We start from the raw sequence: 13,810 nt of genomic DNA, 5'->3' as shown, positions 1-13,810 counted from the left end.
GAAACCTTGTTACCTTTATTCCCTCACTTACACAAGCTGCTCCTTTGTCCTACCCCTGCAGTCTCCTTTAATTTTCTGGGTTGGGGACCAGCCCTTAATGAGAGAAGAGGAGCAGAGATCAGGTAAGCCAGGACTATTTTTGGCTTGGTTAGTTCATGCAACACCTTAGTAAATAAGCTTTCAGTGTCCCACAGCTGTATGTTTTTTTTTTTATCGCACACCAGCTTAGAAACTGAGGCCCAGAAATCATCTTTAACTCACAAATAAAACATTTAGTCAGTTTCAAATTGCTTCAGTTCATTAGTTTAATGGACAGAATTGCACATATTCCTTGGACAGGAGGTATTCCATAACATCCAGTTTTGTACCAGTGGTCAGTTACACAACATACAGTGCGAGTCCAAACATAGGAGCCAACTTCTACCCTCACAGGGTTCATGAGTTGTAGGTCTCCACTTGGTCCATGAAGGGAAGAGATTATTAGGTCAATGCCCATTTTATTGGCATCTGATTAAGAGACAAATATAGGAGATTTCAATGCCACTTTGAATCCTGCAAGTCCGAGACTTTACATTTTCATTTATAAATAGCAGTAGATATCCTTATATATTGAGGTCCAGATCATTTCTTGCATTTGACAAGGTTACAGTGGATCAGGAACTGGTTATATTGGGGTATATTGATTCTCTGTTGGGTGATGGATTATATACTGTGCTATTTTTCGCCTTTGTATTCCTCATTAGACCACCATTAGGAGTTATGCAATTGGCCAAAGAAAAAGTAACTTGGCAAGAAGATATCATGAGCGTCTCCTGTGGCAGTCAGGACATAATGCATTGATGGTGACTTCTGTTTAGAAGACCTCAGCTGGGGCTTCCAGCAGGACTTGTCTCACTGCTATTACTGACAAGGCATTCGTTGGATTTCAAGCTTGGCAGAGATTTACAGCTGGGAATAGAGGCCAGGGAACCACACAAACCCAGCATGGAAGGGGTTGGGTCCTTACCTATGAAAGAAATTTAAATGTAAAAACATGCACAAAGCCTGCCTGCAACACATAGTTGACAAATGTTATTCCTAAATCTTTTATATATCAAAACAGTGTGCTTCTCCGGGTGGCAAAGTTAGAGCACCCTCTATACTGGCATAAGTCACAGTCTCTGCACCCTGCCATGGGGATCCTATTCTGCTTGGCTGGTGTGCCTATCCATTTCTGCCACATGACCTAGGAAGTCTGATGCCAGTCAACACAACCATCCTTTTACTTCCTTTACAGCCCCTAATGATCTGCATTTAATAAAGGTCATGTAAAAATAAACTTGGTACTGTTACTGTAATGGGTACTAAGAAGAACAATGTGTTTCCAGCATTTTAATCAAATTCAACTGATTTTCCCACAAAAAAAGTTCCACACAATCAACATTGTACTCTTACGGGCCTATTTATAAAGCAGTGGAAGTGATGTCCACTAAACACTAGTAGTGTCTCAATCTCTTGTCGTTAACACTACAGGAAGATTCACTTGCTTTATAAATACATTGATTAAAGTGTATGTAATCCATTAAAACTTCTCTTACTTTTTCAGGATTCGGGTTACAGTGTCTTTGCTACCATCATCTACAATTTGCTTACCAATGGGACCCCAGGGCTCCCCGTCTTGCTTTCCTTCTGCCCTCTGGGATTCGGAGCTCAGACTCAGCTCAGTTGAGAGGTGTTCTGTGCTCAGATAGCTGTGTCTGTGGAGAAGAAACACACCACTAGCCCAACAGAACAGTGTCAGAAGACATGCAATGCTCTGCAGAAAATCAAGTTGGGCTACTCAGGAGGATTGAATAGCTGCCATCACATATTTACACTGCACCTCCCCTTCCTGATGAAGTTGATAATATAAGGCAGCAAAGTGATCAGCTTTGTAAATATTATCCTTTTCCTATTTTATTCAGTTATGCCTGTAATGACTCTTACATTTTCCACTGTGCCCAGTGTAAGAACAAAAACTGGCCTCACCCTATTCAGTTCAATAATGGGAAAGTCCAGTTTAGCAAACATTCTTTTACATTTGTTGAATAAGTTTTAAGTGTTTTGGAGATGAATCGAATGTTCTTGGGAGTCTATTCACACCCTCGTTATCATGAATCAGCCTAGACAATCACTTGCCAATGGCTGCCCACTGTTTACATTGTTCAGTTCCCTTCTAATGTTGGTAGCTTTTTAAAGCTCTTCTGCTTGAATGTATACGTAAGTTTTCCAAAATATCAAACATTGGAAATTTGATAATTATCATCCATGGGATTTAACCCTCATCCCAAGTACCTACATATTCCTCAATGGCAACCTTATTTTAAACCCTACCCATCCAACAAAAAAGGTATATATTAAAGGTGGTAGCTTGAAAATATGTTTCTTAAATATACAGAGATTTGCCATACCTGCACTGTACTACCAAATGTCCCATGGGCTTCCATTTGGAACACCAGGCTGACTTTCCCTGCAAATAGCTATAGTTTAAAACCTGGCGTGCTGGACCTTGTTGTCCCTATGCGATTATACCAGTCACCATAAGCCAGAACCTGCTTTCCAATACTGTGCTATATGACAATGGTAGAGTAAGGACACCATGTCATCCTATTCCTTTATCATTCCATTGGAAGACCTGGGGCATGTCCTGAACAACATGGTGTTCCCTGATCTAGCTTGGCTGATTTACAGGGCTTTCTACCTAACAAGACTGGCTTTAAAGAATTTAAACTCTGGGTAGGTAAAACAAGTCACACAGGTATTCAGCTGCCTGCCTAGGGCAGAGTTTCTAACTTTACCAAAGAGGTTTCCTGAATAGCATTAATTCACCAAGAGTTTTTACATGTTGCTACCAAGAGCCTGTAGAAGCATAAGGGAACAAGATAGGTAATGAATGCAATTTACAAGGTTGATTATTGGGCTGCACTGCTTCCAAATATTAAGCTGTCCAAAAGGGTGGACTTAACCTCTGCAAAATGCTCTGCAGGAGCTAAGTCAGATGTTCCATTGACATGAGACATAAGATAACGAACTTTGAATGTAAACGTGTCATGGGGTGTATGTGTCTTACCTCCTGTACAGCGTGGGTTTAACAGATGTCTCTTTATCATTAAGGGTGCCCAGGGAGGGCCACTGGTTAACCAGAGGGGCCCCAATGCTTGAGTTGAACTTTTTGATGGGGGCATTTTCAGAAGGGAGTAGGCCAGTGCTGGAATTACAGGGAGAGAATGCTCTTGTTATGAAATGTCACGGTGCATGATGGGTATGTTTGCTTTGGGATTGGAGCATGCCTGGTTGGTGTTCATATTGATATTGTATGCACCTCCTAGATCCTACTGGCTGATGTCAGTTTAGCAAAAGGATTAAATGAATGCCAAATCAAACATGAGCAAGTACAAACTTTGCACTATTACAATGCCAGGGTACTTTTCCCAGGATTTATTCATACATTTGTTTCTGGAAGAAGTGTTCATAGGGCACTTCTGTTACTTTCTGCTACTGGTGAGGCAAAGACACTCTATGTGTATTGTGTTAGGAGTATAAAGTTGTAGTTATACCTAAACATACAAGCATAGGACCAGTGCTTAGTGTATGAATAGACCATGTCCGATTGTGAGAGAAAATATAGAGGAGCATTTCTAGGAGTGATGGTAGGTAAGTCCCTAAAGCACCAGATATTTGGGCTACACCAATGGAAACCAATACTTATCAGGACTGGCTTACTACCCTAAATCTAAATTTGGGGAAACATGCCTAATTGGAAGGGAAACCACAATTAAACCTATTATTCCTATTTTTCCCCTACTTACATTCCTGGTGACCATTGTCACTGCCAGGACAAGTTAAGATGAGAAGTCTCACTAGCAGACACACGTCAGCAAAAAACCTTTCCTTCTCCACCCACAGTTTAAAAACAATGTATAGGGTTAGATTTATATTGGAAGATAAAGGTAAAGTAGAAAGATAATATAAAACACATTAATTACATGTAAAAGGTCAAAGACTAAAGGAGATGACCCAAAGGTTTTAGCTGACAATTTGGAATGTCTGAATTCTGACTTGAGACCAGATATGTGTCCTATTGTTGGACCAAATAGTGGCGGTGATGTATGAAAATTGGGGATTGAGGAGAAAAAGTTATTGTCCAAAGCAATTTAGGTTTAATTCCTTTACATTAAGCAAAGATTTGGACATTTTTTTCAGGGTAACTGCCCCAAGCTCCAGTTTCCTGGGTGCCAAAATACACCAAAATAATGAATAATTGCCAAGGATTAGCAATGGAAGGGTCAATATCCTTAGGTTGGGATTATTGGCACAAATGCATTTCTTATTTGTGAAAGTCCTCCAAGACGCACAAAAGTAATGAAACCTGTGATGGTAAAAATTATATATATAACACATAGGTGCTTTAAAAAACATTAAGAGTGGAAAAAATTAAGGCCTTGTATGAGATTTCCAGCAGTCAAGGGATAGCTGTGCGACACGGTGTGTGCCATGTATTTAGTGAGTAGGTTGTAGGTGCTCATTTTTAAGGTCAGTTGGGAAAAGTGTACGCATGTCTCCTGATGAGGGATTGGTAGGAGTAGTATGTGTGGCCAAGGGCTAGTGATAGGAATCTGGTCAGATCCTTCTGAGCCTGTTGGTCAGGAAATATAGTTAGATGCTACTAATGCAGCAGACTTGCCCTGTGAGGGTGCTGGACTTGCTTGTGTGGAGCTTTGTGTCGAGCTTTTTGCGTATATAAGTGTGTATTTTATAGAAGACCCCTTCCACTCACAGTTGTTCCTGCAGTTCTAGAATGACTCCCTCCAGCTGGTGTTTCTCCTGCAGGCTCTGTTCCCCCTGCTCATGGATCCTCAGAGTCAGTCGTTTGTTCTCAGCTTCTAGATTCTTCAACTGAGACTCCCGTAAACGAACAAGCTCTTCTAGATATCCCTGTGGAGTTAGACGCAACCCTTTTAGGGACAAATAATTCTTCAAAATGCATTATACACCTGGCCCTTTCATAGGACCCTCCTATCAGGCCATGCTGGGACATGAAATACCCGAAATTCTAGTAAAACAACCAATGGTATCCCAAGGAGGGTAGGACCAGGACTTTTAAGTGTTAGTTAACTGCAGCAAAAGACTGGGTCTCCAAACCTAGAAACAAGGATACTCCATATCAGTGGTCCCCAACCTTTTGGAGCTCACGGACCACTTAATTTACAGACTCCGGACCTTTCATGTGCCATGTATCACTCAAAGAGGAAAACAACATCCCACAGAGTGACGTCATGATGCCAGAACCCACCTGCTCTCCCATCACACCTTTCAGAATGGGCCGGGCAGTCCGTGTGTTGGGGACCCCTGCTCTATATGATCCGACCTGGAGTTCAGCTTGAATGACCAAGTGAAAGTTCTCATTGTGGCAGGAACATAGATGACATCCTGCCCAGAGTAGTATACAAGGACTCATCTAGAAAAGGGAGCCATAGCCATATAAGGATGACCACAAAGGGTGACACTTATGTATTATTATTAGGTATTGGTACAAAGCTAACAGCTCTCTACAAGAGTCCATAGTCAGGCCATTACCATACCCCAGAGGAGCCCACATTCTCACCACCATAGTTATCATCTAATGTACTCAATGTAGTCTCAGACATCTTTCGAAAAAAACCTAATTAACCCTCCAGTATGTTTTTGGGATATGGGAGGAAACTGCAGCAATCAAAGAACATTTTGGGAGAACATACAAACTCAAATAGAGATCGTGTCCTGGCCAAGATATAAACCTGGACACCAAACAGGAACCCAGCACTCCAAGGCCAGAGTGCTTGCCAATTTGTCACAATGCACAATGTAATCTTAGCTAATTACATCATGCAAGCCGCTTTTCCTTTTAACCTGAAATATATACACAGAATTGTTGAGTCATATAAATGTGCTTCCAATAACAGCTGCACCATCCCACATCATTTGTGAATCACTGGTGGTGCTTGGACACCCCATAATATTTTTTTACTGAATGGGCTATATAAGCCACATGGTTTACTGTACTCATCTTGGAAAAAAATATTGAAGTCAGCTTCACAATGAGACATTTCCAGTATCTACAGAACATCATTAGACCATCAACAATTCACAGAGCACTGCACCAACCAGCACTGAAAGTGCGTCCGTATTGATCTGAAATCCAACAAATTAACGTAAACTGCTAGCGAATTTACAGTAAGAGAAAAAAATAACAGAAAAGGGATTTACAAATACATAGTTGGAATTTATCTGAACTCTGCCGAGGAAGCTCGGAATTACACGGATCTCTAAAGATGCTAGGGGTAATATTTGGCTGAGAACCTCTGAATATGGCACATGGCACCAATCTGTATTAAGAAACTGGACTCATCAGAGACCTGGCGTTGTAGAATTTAGCCCCAGGCTATTTTAACTGATATTACCCAGATACATCAGTATCACCTTAAAGAAGTCCCGGACATTCACCAAATCATGGCTCACTATCGGGTAAAGGGAGGGTAGGTTCATGGAGTTGATTTCCTGGCTTTAATTGATTACATTTTCCTGTGCATCAAATACTCTAACATATTTTGTTGGCCATCTGTATGGTGCTCAAATAACTCTCTTGCCTACAAAATCAATATCTCATAAGATATAAAACCAGTAAATTGAAAATTATTAATATAGTGATTGAATATACCCTAGCACATTCTCTCTGGACATAAATCTCAGCATCATACCAAAGGTCAGCCTGGATGCCAGACATGTAGTTTGCTCTGGCAAAATATCACTTATTGAAGCATATGATCTCACAAAGTAGGGAAGTGCCATCTGGTGGAGGACATGATGTTTTGCAGGGGACAGCATGAGACTGAAATTGAGTATTGCAGCTAAAGCTGTTTTTTTATGCTGGAAGGGCGAATTATGTTAAACTTTTGTTGTAAGCAGATCATAGATTTTAAAGCCGGGATGACATTACCTGAGAGCCCCCAAGCTCCATGTATGTTCATGAAACTGCCCTCTGATTTGTATGTATCCTGCCATTACTTTTTTGTATCATTACTATATGTTCTGGATGTACAGTTAGCAATAGGGGCATAAGGAAAATATTTACATGGATCCCTCTATAGATAAACCCTTTTTACTAGAGAGAATTGCAGTTTACAAAAGGGGGCACACACTTTATAAAAAAAAAAAAAAACCCAATAATATGGACGTTTCCACCTACCTTTTGTGCATAGACAATACGGAACTTCTGCTCCATCTTACGCCACTTGCTGTACCAGCTCTCCTCGTCTGTTAGCAGCGGTAAGTACGGGCGTTCAGGAGAGCTGTCCTCACTGCTGCTGCCACCTACACTTTCTCTGTCCTCTTCCTCACTTAGGTAATCATAACTGGTCAGAGAAATGTTAGTTATAGTAAACAATAAAATGTTCATTGCATAAATATCCTAACCTACACCCAATATAATGGATTTTTGGATTTCTACCCCTCACATTGGAGTGGATTTCCAAAACCTAGTACATGGAAATGTGAAACAAAAGCTATTGACAAATATCTGGCTACTAAAAGGTCTCCTTGTAAGCCAACTAAATTGGGAAAGAACAGTGAAAAGATTGTCAGGGGAATATTATGTTACTAAATAAAAAACAATTGGTAGCAAATGTAACAAAAGTTTTTCTTTTAATCATCCTCTGGCTGTTAAAGTCACCTTCTTGGACAGAAACCTTTACCCTTCACAATGCAATTATTAAACTGTTCCCATAAAAGGTTATATCCATCTTGAGCACAAAATAGTTTGTGCAAATGCAGGTATTTATTACCGCTTATATAAAGTGACCAACAGGTCTGGCATAATGCCTAACCAGGTCAATGGCATCTAATCAGAACCTGAACAGGATCCCTATATATCTGGATAGAAAATTACAATAAGGGTAGGGTTGCTGCCCTAAGAAAATGCATCATTACATACCGTTTTGACTTTTTATTTCCCATAAAGAAATAGAATTTTGTATTTGCACTTACCTTTGTGTAAACTTCAAGTATGGAGTGTAGTCTATGACAGCTGAAGTTTTGCCATCAATTCCTTCCCCTTTCAGGCAAAAGCTGCAACAAGACAAATCAAGGGTATCAGACACACACACACACACACAATATATAGGGATTATTTATTTGTTTTTCTATAAGTAGGTAGTTAGCTATATGAATGTTGGCAGGTTGAAGTCAGACTCTGGCTTCATACATGCCTTAGATATTGTAACAACGTGCTCCCCTTCTGCTATAATTCTGTCCACTTGGAAATTTTGAGTTTTCCCACCCAATCCTGTGCTTTTCAGCTTGTAATATGGCAACCAACTGGAAATTACATCACTTCCAGCCATGGAGGACTTCCTGCTAATAACAAATAGGTAAACCAGCCTGTATATTATTATTAATAAACAGGATTTATAGAGCGCCAACATACTACGCAGCACTGTACATTAAATAGATACTACTGATAAGTAATTGTTGTCATCCTAGATTGAATGAAGGTCATGGGATGATCTTACCTGAAATCAATAGCACTGAGGCCTATCAACATCCCAGTGAGAACAGAGGATTCCTCTCGCAGTAGAATAGCACCATCGTCATAAAACCTCCTAAAAAGAAATACAGCAAATGTGTCATTTCCAGAGGTGACAAAGTACAAGTTTAGTTCTCCTGCTGTAACCCTTTTATTTGGTTCCACACCAATGACACATCCAAGCTTGTGGTCATGGATTAATATAGTTATATAGGCGAGACATAAAAGCAACAAATCTATAGGTACCGTAGACAGAAGCTACAACTTTCTTCAAGCTTTATTTTATAAAACAGCTCTATTTAGGCATGAAGCTTTATTGGGATATAAATCTAATTCTATTAAAAAGACCTGTTGCTGGTGTTCATCAGAATTCACAACTGTAAGGAAATAATTTAAGTACTCAGGGCCATTTTGTAGAAGCTTTGACTCTTTCTTAAATTGTTACTAATAATTTCTAGTAAGACTACAAAGCTGTAGGTGACCATAATGCCTTTTTCGCCAGCTCCTATTCACCGGTATGCCATGGTGATCTCATTGGTAATGACACTGGATAATGTGAGAAGGTACCCAAGCTGGTGAATCAGTCATCAGCTCCAAACTGTGCCAAAAAATTCTGCTCAGCATCTAAGAAATCCATTATTCCTTTTTTGCTATTAACAAAAAAAAACCTAGCAGGTACAAACTGTGTGACATTTGGTCTCACCTGGTAGTCCTGGTGTCTCTTAGTGCTGTTACAATGTATTCTGAAAGTCGTTTCTCCATCAGCGCAAGGCGTATCCAGGCCCGACCCTACAATGACAGCACACATTACCACACTGCGTACCTGAAAGTAAGGACTGCAATGTTTCTGCTAATGCGAAAGGAAGAGAATCTGACAAGTAGCATTCTTTTATTGGGTCAACAATTCAAGGTATTGGGACCTAAAACAATCAGGCAACTAGCATTTTCAACAATGGAACCCCCAGAAAATTACAGGTTTCCATAATATTTGTTATGTAATGCTTTTTATGCATTAGTTGGTTGTTTAAATGTGTCCAGCTTTGTTGTAGATTGGTTATAACTAAGAACCTTGATGACTTGTGATGTACACTTTGCTGTTTGATATTTCTGCTTGTTTTTAGCATAATTTATTAAAAACATGATGTTGCTTTTACATCGGTTATATTTCCAAGCATTTGCTTCATCTGTAATGTGACACATGATCACAATGTTACAGAATAACAGGCAGCAATCATCTATATAAGAACCAGAATTCACCTTTGCTCTAGATGTGCTAATGTTCTCCATGTTCTCAATGCTGCTGATACAGTTGTTGGGAACTTTGCTGCAGGCGATACGGATATAGTCCCAGAATCCTCTCTGGCCATCTGTGCTAAACCAGCTCACGTGACCTAAGGGCAACAAAAGAAAAGTGTGTGACATTTGTGTAGCGGACTTCAGAGGCACAAAACATAAAAAAGCAATGGACCATCCAAGAATTAGCAAGAACATATAAAAATTGGTTATTGAAGAAGGTCATGGTTCCAGTTGCTGACATGGAAGATCGCCATCATTATGGATCGAGTCATGTGCCAGTCAGACAGAATAGGTTTTTGGTATGGGTGTACACTGCATATTACATTTACTTTTAAGTGGAATTGCCCTTTAAATCAGTTGCTATACATCCCATTTCTCCCCAATCCCCTCTCACCTTTGAATCGATGACTTAGAATATGTTCCAAAATGGCAGCAAAATTCACAAACTCCTCTGAGGAATCATCAATAGGCTCCGCTGTGTATTTCTCCAAGAGAGTCTTCACTGAAAACCTGGAAGGGGAGAGTACAGAGGTAACTTATGTGTCAGATATGCAGAATGTACAGTTCCAAAGTCTATGTAAGTCTGAAATGAAAGATGCTGTAAGATAATAAAACATTATAATAATATACACATACATCCAAAATATATGTTCTGCACAGTTGATAATGTGATCCAGATTTTATGTCCATGACCCATACACATTACATCCTGGCCTGGGATCTGCCCCAGCCTAAAGAGGTCATCCATGTGCTCTATAGTCCAGCATGCTCTCATGTTAAACAGCAGCAGAGACTTTATTGGCTCTACGTCCTCCCTAACCCTATTCCAAAACAAGTGCTGGGTCCACATTGTTGTGCTTTTGCCCTTGCATGTGCAATTAGATATAAGAGTTGTAAAGTGTACACTGCAAGGTAGCCAGTAGAATGGACAGAAGGAAGATGCCTTGGGGGGGGTACAAGACAGTTGGCTATGATGGATAGAAAGTAGAAATCTGGCCCTGTGCATGAGGCTATCCCTTGTCAATGCACATTAGAGGCAGCCGCCATGGACAGTGCTCCTGCCAGAGGTAAAACTGGTGCATATTGTCAAAGATAAAATCCCTAATATTCACTACTGTGAAATATCAAGGGTGTTTTAAGCTTCCAAAGACCTCCAACTACTCTAGTATACCTGAGGAAAGGATGTCATCAGGTTCCAGCCAATATTACAGGCGAGAGACCAAGGCGGGAAACAAAAAGCACAAAAAGCCACCCCAGACTTGGATAACCTGAGACTGCGCAGCAATTCTAGTTGTCTGGCTGCCTCTGGGATTAATACGATTACCAAGCCATGAATGAGTATGCAGCTGGTAAAGTCATACTTGTTCGGGGCCAGTGACTCCAGGTGACAGGCTTTTGGATGACATCAATGAATATGGCAGACTATTTATTGCCAGGCCTTTTTGAGCAGTGTAATTCCGGCATCTACTATGATGTTTCCAACAACATAAAAGTGTCTAACCACTATGGATTACTCTTAAGGAAACCCCTGATTTAATTCCCATATTACCAGTTTACAGTACATTAGTATGGTGGTCATTGGAAAGAACCTAAGCTTTTGAAGCACAAACTACTCATCGATCAAGGATCCCTAGCAATCTCTAGAGGAAGCCTAGAGTTCCACAGAACCATTGTTGAGAAACACCGCAGCAAATTGCGTTAAAGGAAATGGATGGCAAGTAATACAGACTTATGTGTGAGTGAGAATATCCAGGTCACGGAGGTGTACCAATACTAAATACCCTTTGTATTGCATACTGGAATGGGTGTAGTGTTAAAGCGTAAACCAACTATTTTGCAAGCACCCCCATACCGCTCAGCTTACCATAGAGCATCAGTAAAGAACATCTATATTGTGTTGTGGTCCCCCCATGCAGGTACCTTTTTTAGCTCATTGTATCAAGGTAAAGGACACAAAAATAAATAAGCAATACAATGACCATTAGCTTTTCAAAATGCCCTATTCCACTTTAATGCAACTTTACTCAAATATTTTTGCAAGGTTGGTAAAATAAAGTGCAAAAGAAGAGCTAAAACATTTTAGTATTAAATTCTGCTTGAGGTTTACAACAGTGCTGATTGCTTTGCTTTTGAAGAACTGATGTGTGGTGTAGAAGAATGATCAGACAATATAAGCCCTGTAACTCCTATGCAGCATTAACAAATTAGTTATTTTGGGTATGTGAGCATCACCAGGGTGGACCTAAAGCAGCATTTTCTCCAAGGAAGTATGTCGTGCCTTATATTACTTGTTTTGATGAACCCATAGCTTTATGTCAAAATCTGACCACAGGTCCATTTCAAGAGAACTCAACATTAAAATGATAAAACGACCATGATCTACTGTTCCTTCAAGTATACCTATAATGACATCAATGAATGGATTTCAACTAGATTCTTCCTTTCTTTTACTAGAAATGAAAGGTTAGCTGCAATGCCATTGGTTGTCATGAATGTCTATATTGTCATATAACAGAGACATAATACCTACAAATGAAAGATGACACTTCAATTCTCTGCTCATTCATCTAGGCGCTTTGAACAAGACAAGGAACCAGCTGTGAAGTGCTTAAAACCTACAGCAACCAATCACATTTCTTTTTTTCTGATCAGCAAAAGGAATATTTTTACACATTGACACGATTGTTATGTTATGATATCCTGTGATAAAACACTTGTCAAGCTGTAGCTTATAAGTAGAAGTAGCATTGTATGAAACAAACCCATTAAAGAACTGTAAGTCTACTTCTGTAACATGACATATTATGAGTAGAATTTATAATGATTATCATCTGAATCTGAAGCCAACCCCTAAAAAGTCAATGTAAAATAAGGAACATTTAGATTTTCCAGAACCAATAAATAGGCTTTTGGCTTTGTCTATGTTCACGTATTCATGGAACTCCCCCATGTCCTTTGATACCCTTGTAATTTCCACTTTGATGTATATCAAACATCTATTCCCACTCGGCCTATGGCTTTATGGCTGTGACGTCACTTCCTTTTCCCATCACCAACAGAATTCCTATGAAGAGGCATCCTCCACCCCCATCAAGAATGCCTGGTTGGTCCCTCCATATACCACCAATAACCTATTCTACCCAGGAATCTTTTAGGTCACAGCGCACTTTTAGGTCACAATCTTGGCATCACCTTTTCGCTTGTCCGGTCCTCACCATTACACTCCTATTCAATGACCAATGCTCTATACCATAGAAGTACCCCTAACAACCAACCAGTGGTCAGATCATCGAATAATTCATTCAGATTGCTGGGGGTTACTTCTCAGGGTGACGACCTCCTTCCTTGTAAATGAGACTACAAGTTTTACTGATAACTAATTACAGTTATGCATTTACTTCATTGTCAGCCGTACATTACTTTTTTATTCCAAAAGCCATTCAATTTTTCTCCTGAACAGCATATTTCCTACAGAAGACCTCATTGTCCACCCATTTCTAAAATTCAGACCTTTCAAGCCATCCATCCCTACAAAGACACACCAAATCCCCCATCTCTTACCTGCAGACAGTGAGCAAATTTTTCCTTTCCACAGCAATGTTCCTTGAGGAAGCCTTCTTAGATGGCAAGCCTAAAGCCATGGCCGACTGGATGAAGCTTGGTTCCATAAAAACTGTCCTGATCCTACAAAGGATTGCCCACCTCCACCAGCAGGCCTGCAGGCTTCTCTCCGCCAGCCAGGACCCCTCCCCACCTCCTCCTGCAGGCCTGTGGCTCTATGGGCCCTCCTATGGGCTATCAGGATGGATGGATGGATGGAGAGCAGGAGGGGTGGACAGGAGAGGCTGAGCTCTCCTTGGTGCTGAAGCTGAGACACGGCCAGTGACGTCAGCAAGCCTGTGAAAGAGCATGGAAGGGAATATAGAGGAGGAGGGA

The 13,810-nt window shown here is 40.4% G+C and overlaps 1 protein-coding gene across 3 annotated transcripts in view; it reads right to left on the bottom strand.

The window, feature by feature from the left end:
* Positions 1-294: 294 nt before the first annotated feature.
* The window catches only part of RUNDC3A (RUN domain containing 3A), a 31,992-nt gene continuing 18,476 nt past the window's right edge, over positions 295-13,810 (bottom strand). For 2 of the 3 annotated variants that reach the window (XM_072414723.1, XM_072414722.1), the window contains 11 exons: positions 13,436-13,771; positions 10,269-10,384; positions 9,836-9,969; positions 9,282-9,367; positions 8,565-8,654; positions 8,041-8,121; positions 7,244-7,409; positions 4,796-4,953; positions 3,089-3,226; positions 1,633-1,736; positions 295-1,006 (listed from right to left, as the gene is read on the bottom strand). In XM_072414723.1, coding sequence (XP_072270824.1) covers positions 864-1,006; positions 1,633-1,736; positions 3,089-3,226; positions 4,796-4,953; positions 7,244-7,409; positions 8,041-8,121; positions 8,565-8,654; positions 9,282-9,367; positions 9,836-9,969; positions 10,269-10,384; positions 13,436-13,542 — 1,323 coding nt within the window. In that variant the 5' untranslated portion in view covers positions 13,543-13,771 and the 3' untranslated portion in view covers positions 295-863. The remainder of the gene's footprint in view (positions 1,007-1,632; positions 1,737-3,088; positions 3,227-4,795; positions 4,954-7,243; positions 7,410-8,040; positions 8,122-8,564; positions 8,655-9,281; positions 9,368-9,835; positions 9,970-10,268; positions 10,385-13,435; positions 13,772-13,810) is intronic. The other variant, XM_072414724.1, reaches the window with a different exon arrangement.

The sequence above is a fragment of the Pyxicephalus adspersus genome, chromosome 6 (assembly GCF_032062135.1).
Source record: "Pyxicephalus adspersus chromosome 6, UCB_Pads_2.0, whole genome shotgun sequence".
In the NCBI taxonomy this organism is placed as follows: domain Eukaryota; kingdom Metazoa; phylum Chordata; class Amphibia; order Anura; family Pyxicephalidae; genus Pyxicephalus; species Pyxicephalus adspersus.
The sequence above is the reverse complement of the archived record's forward strand: the minus strand, read 5'-3'. Positions and strand labels throughout refer to the sequence as shown.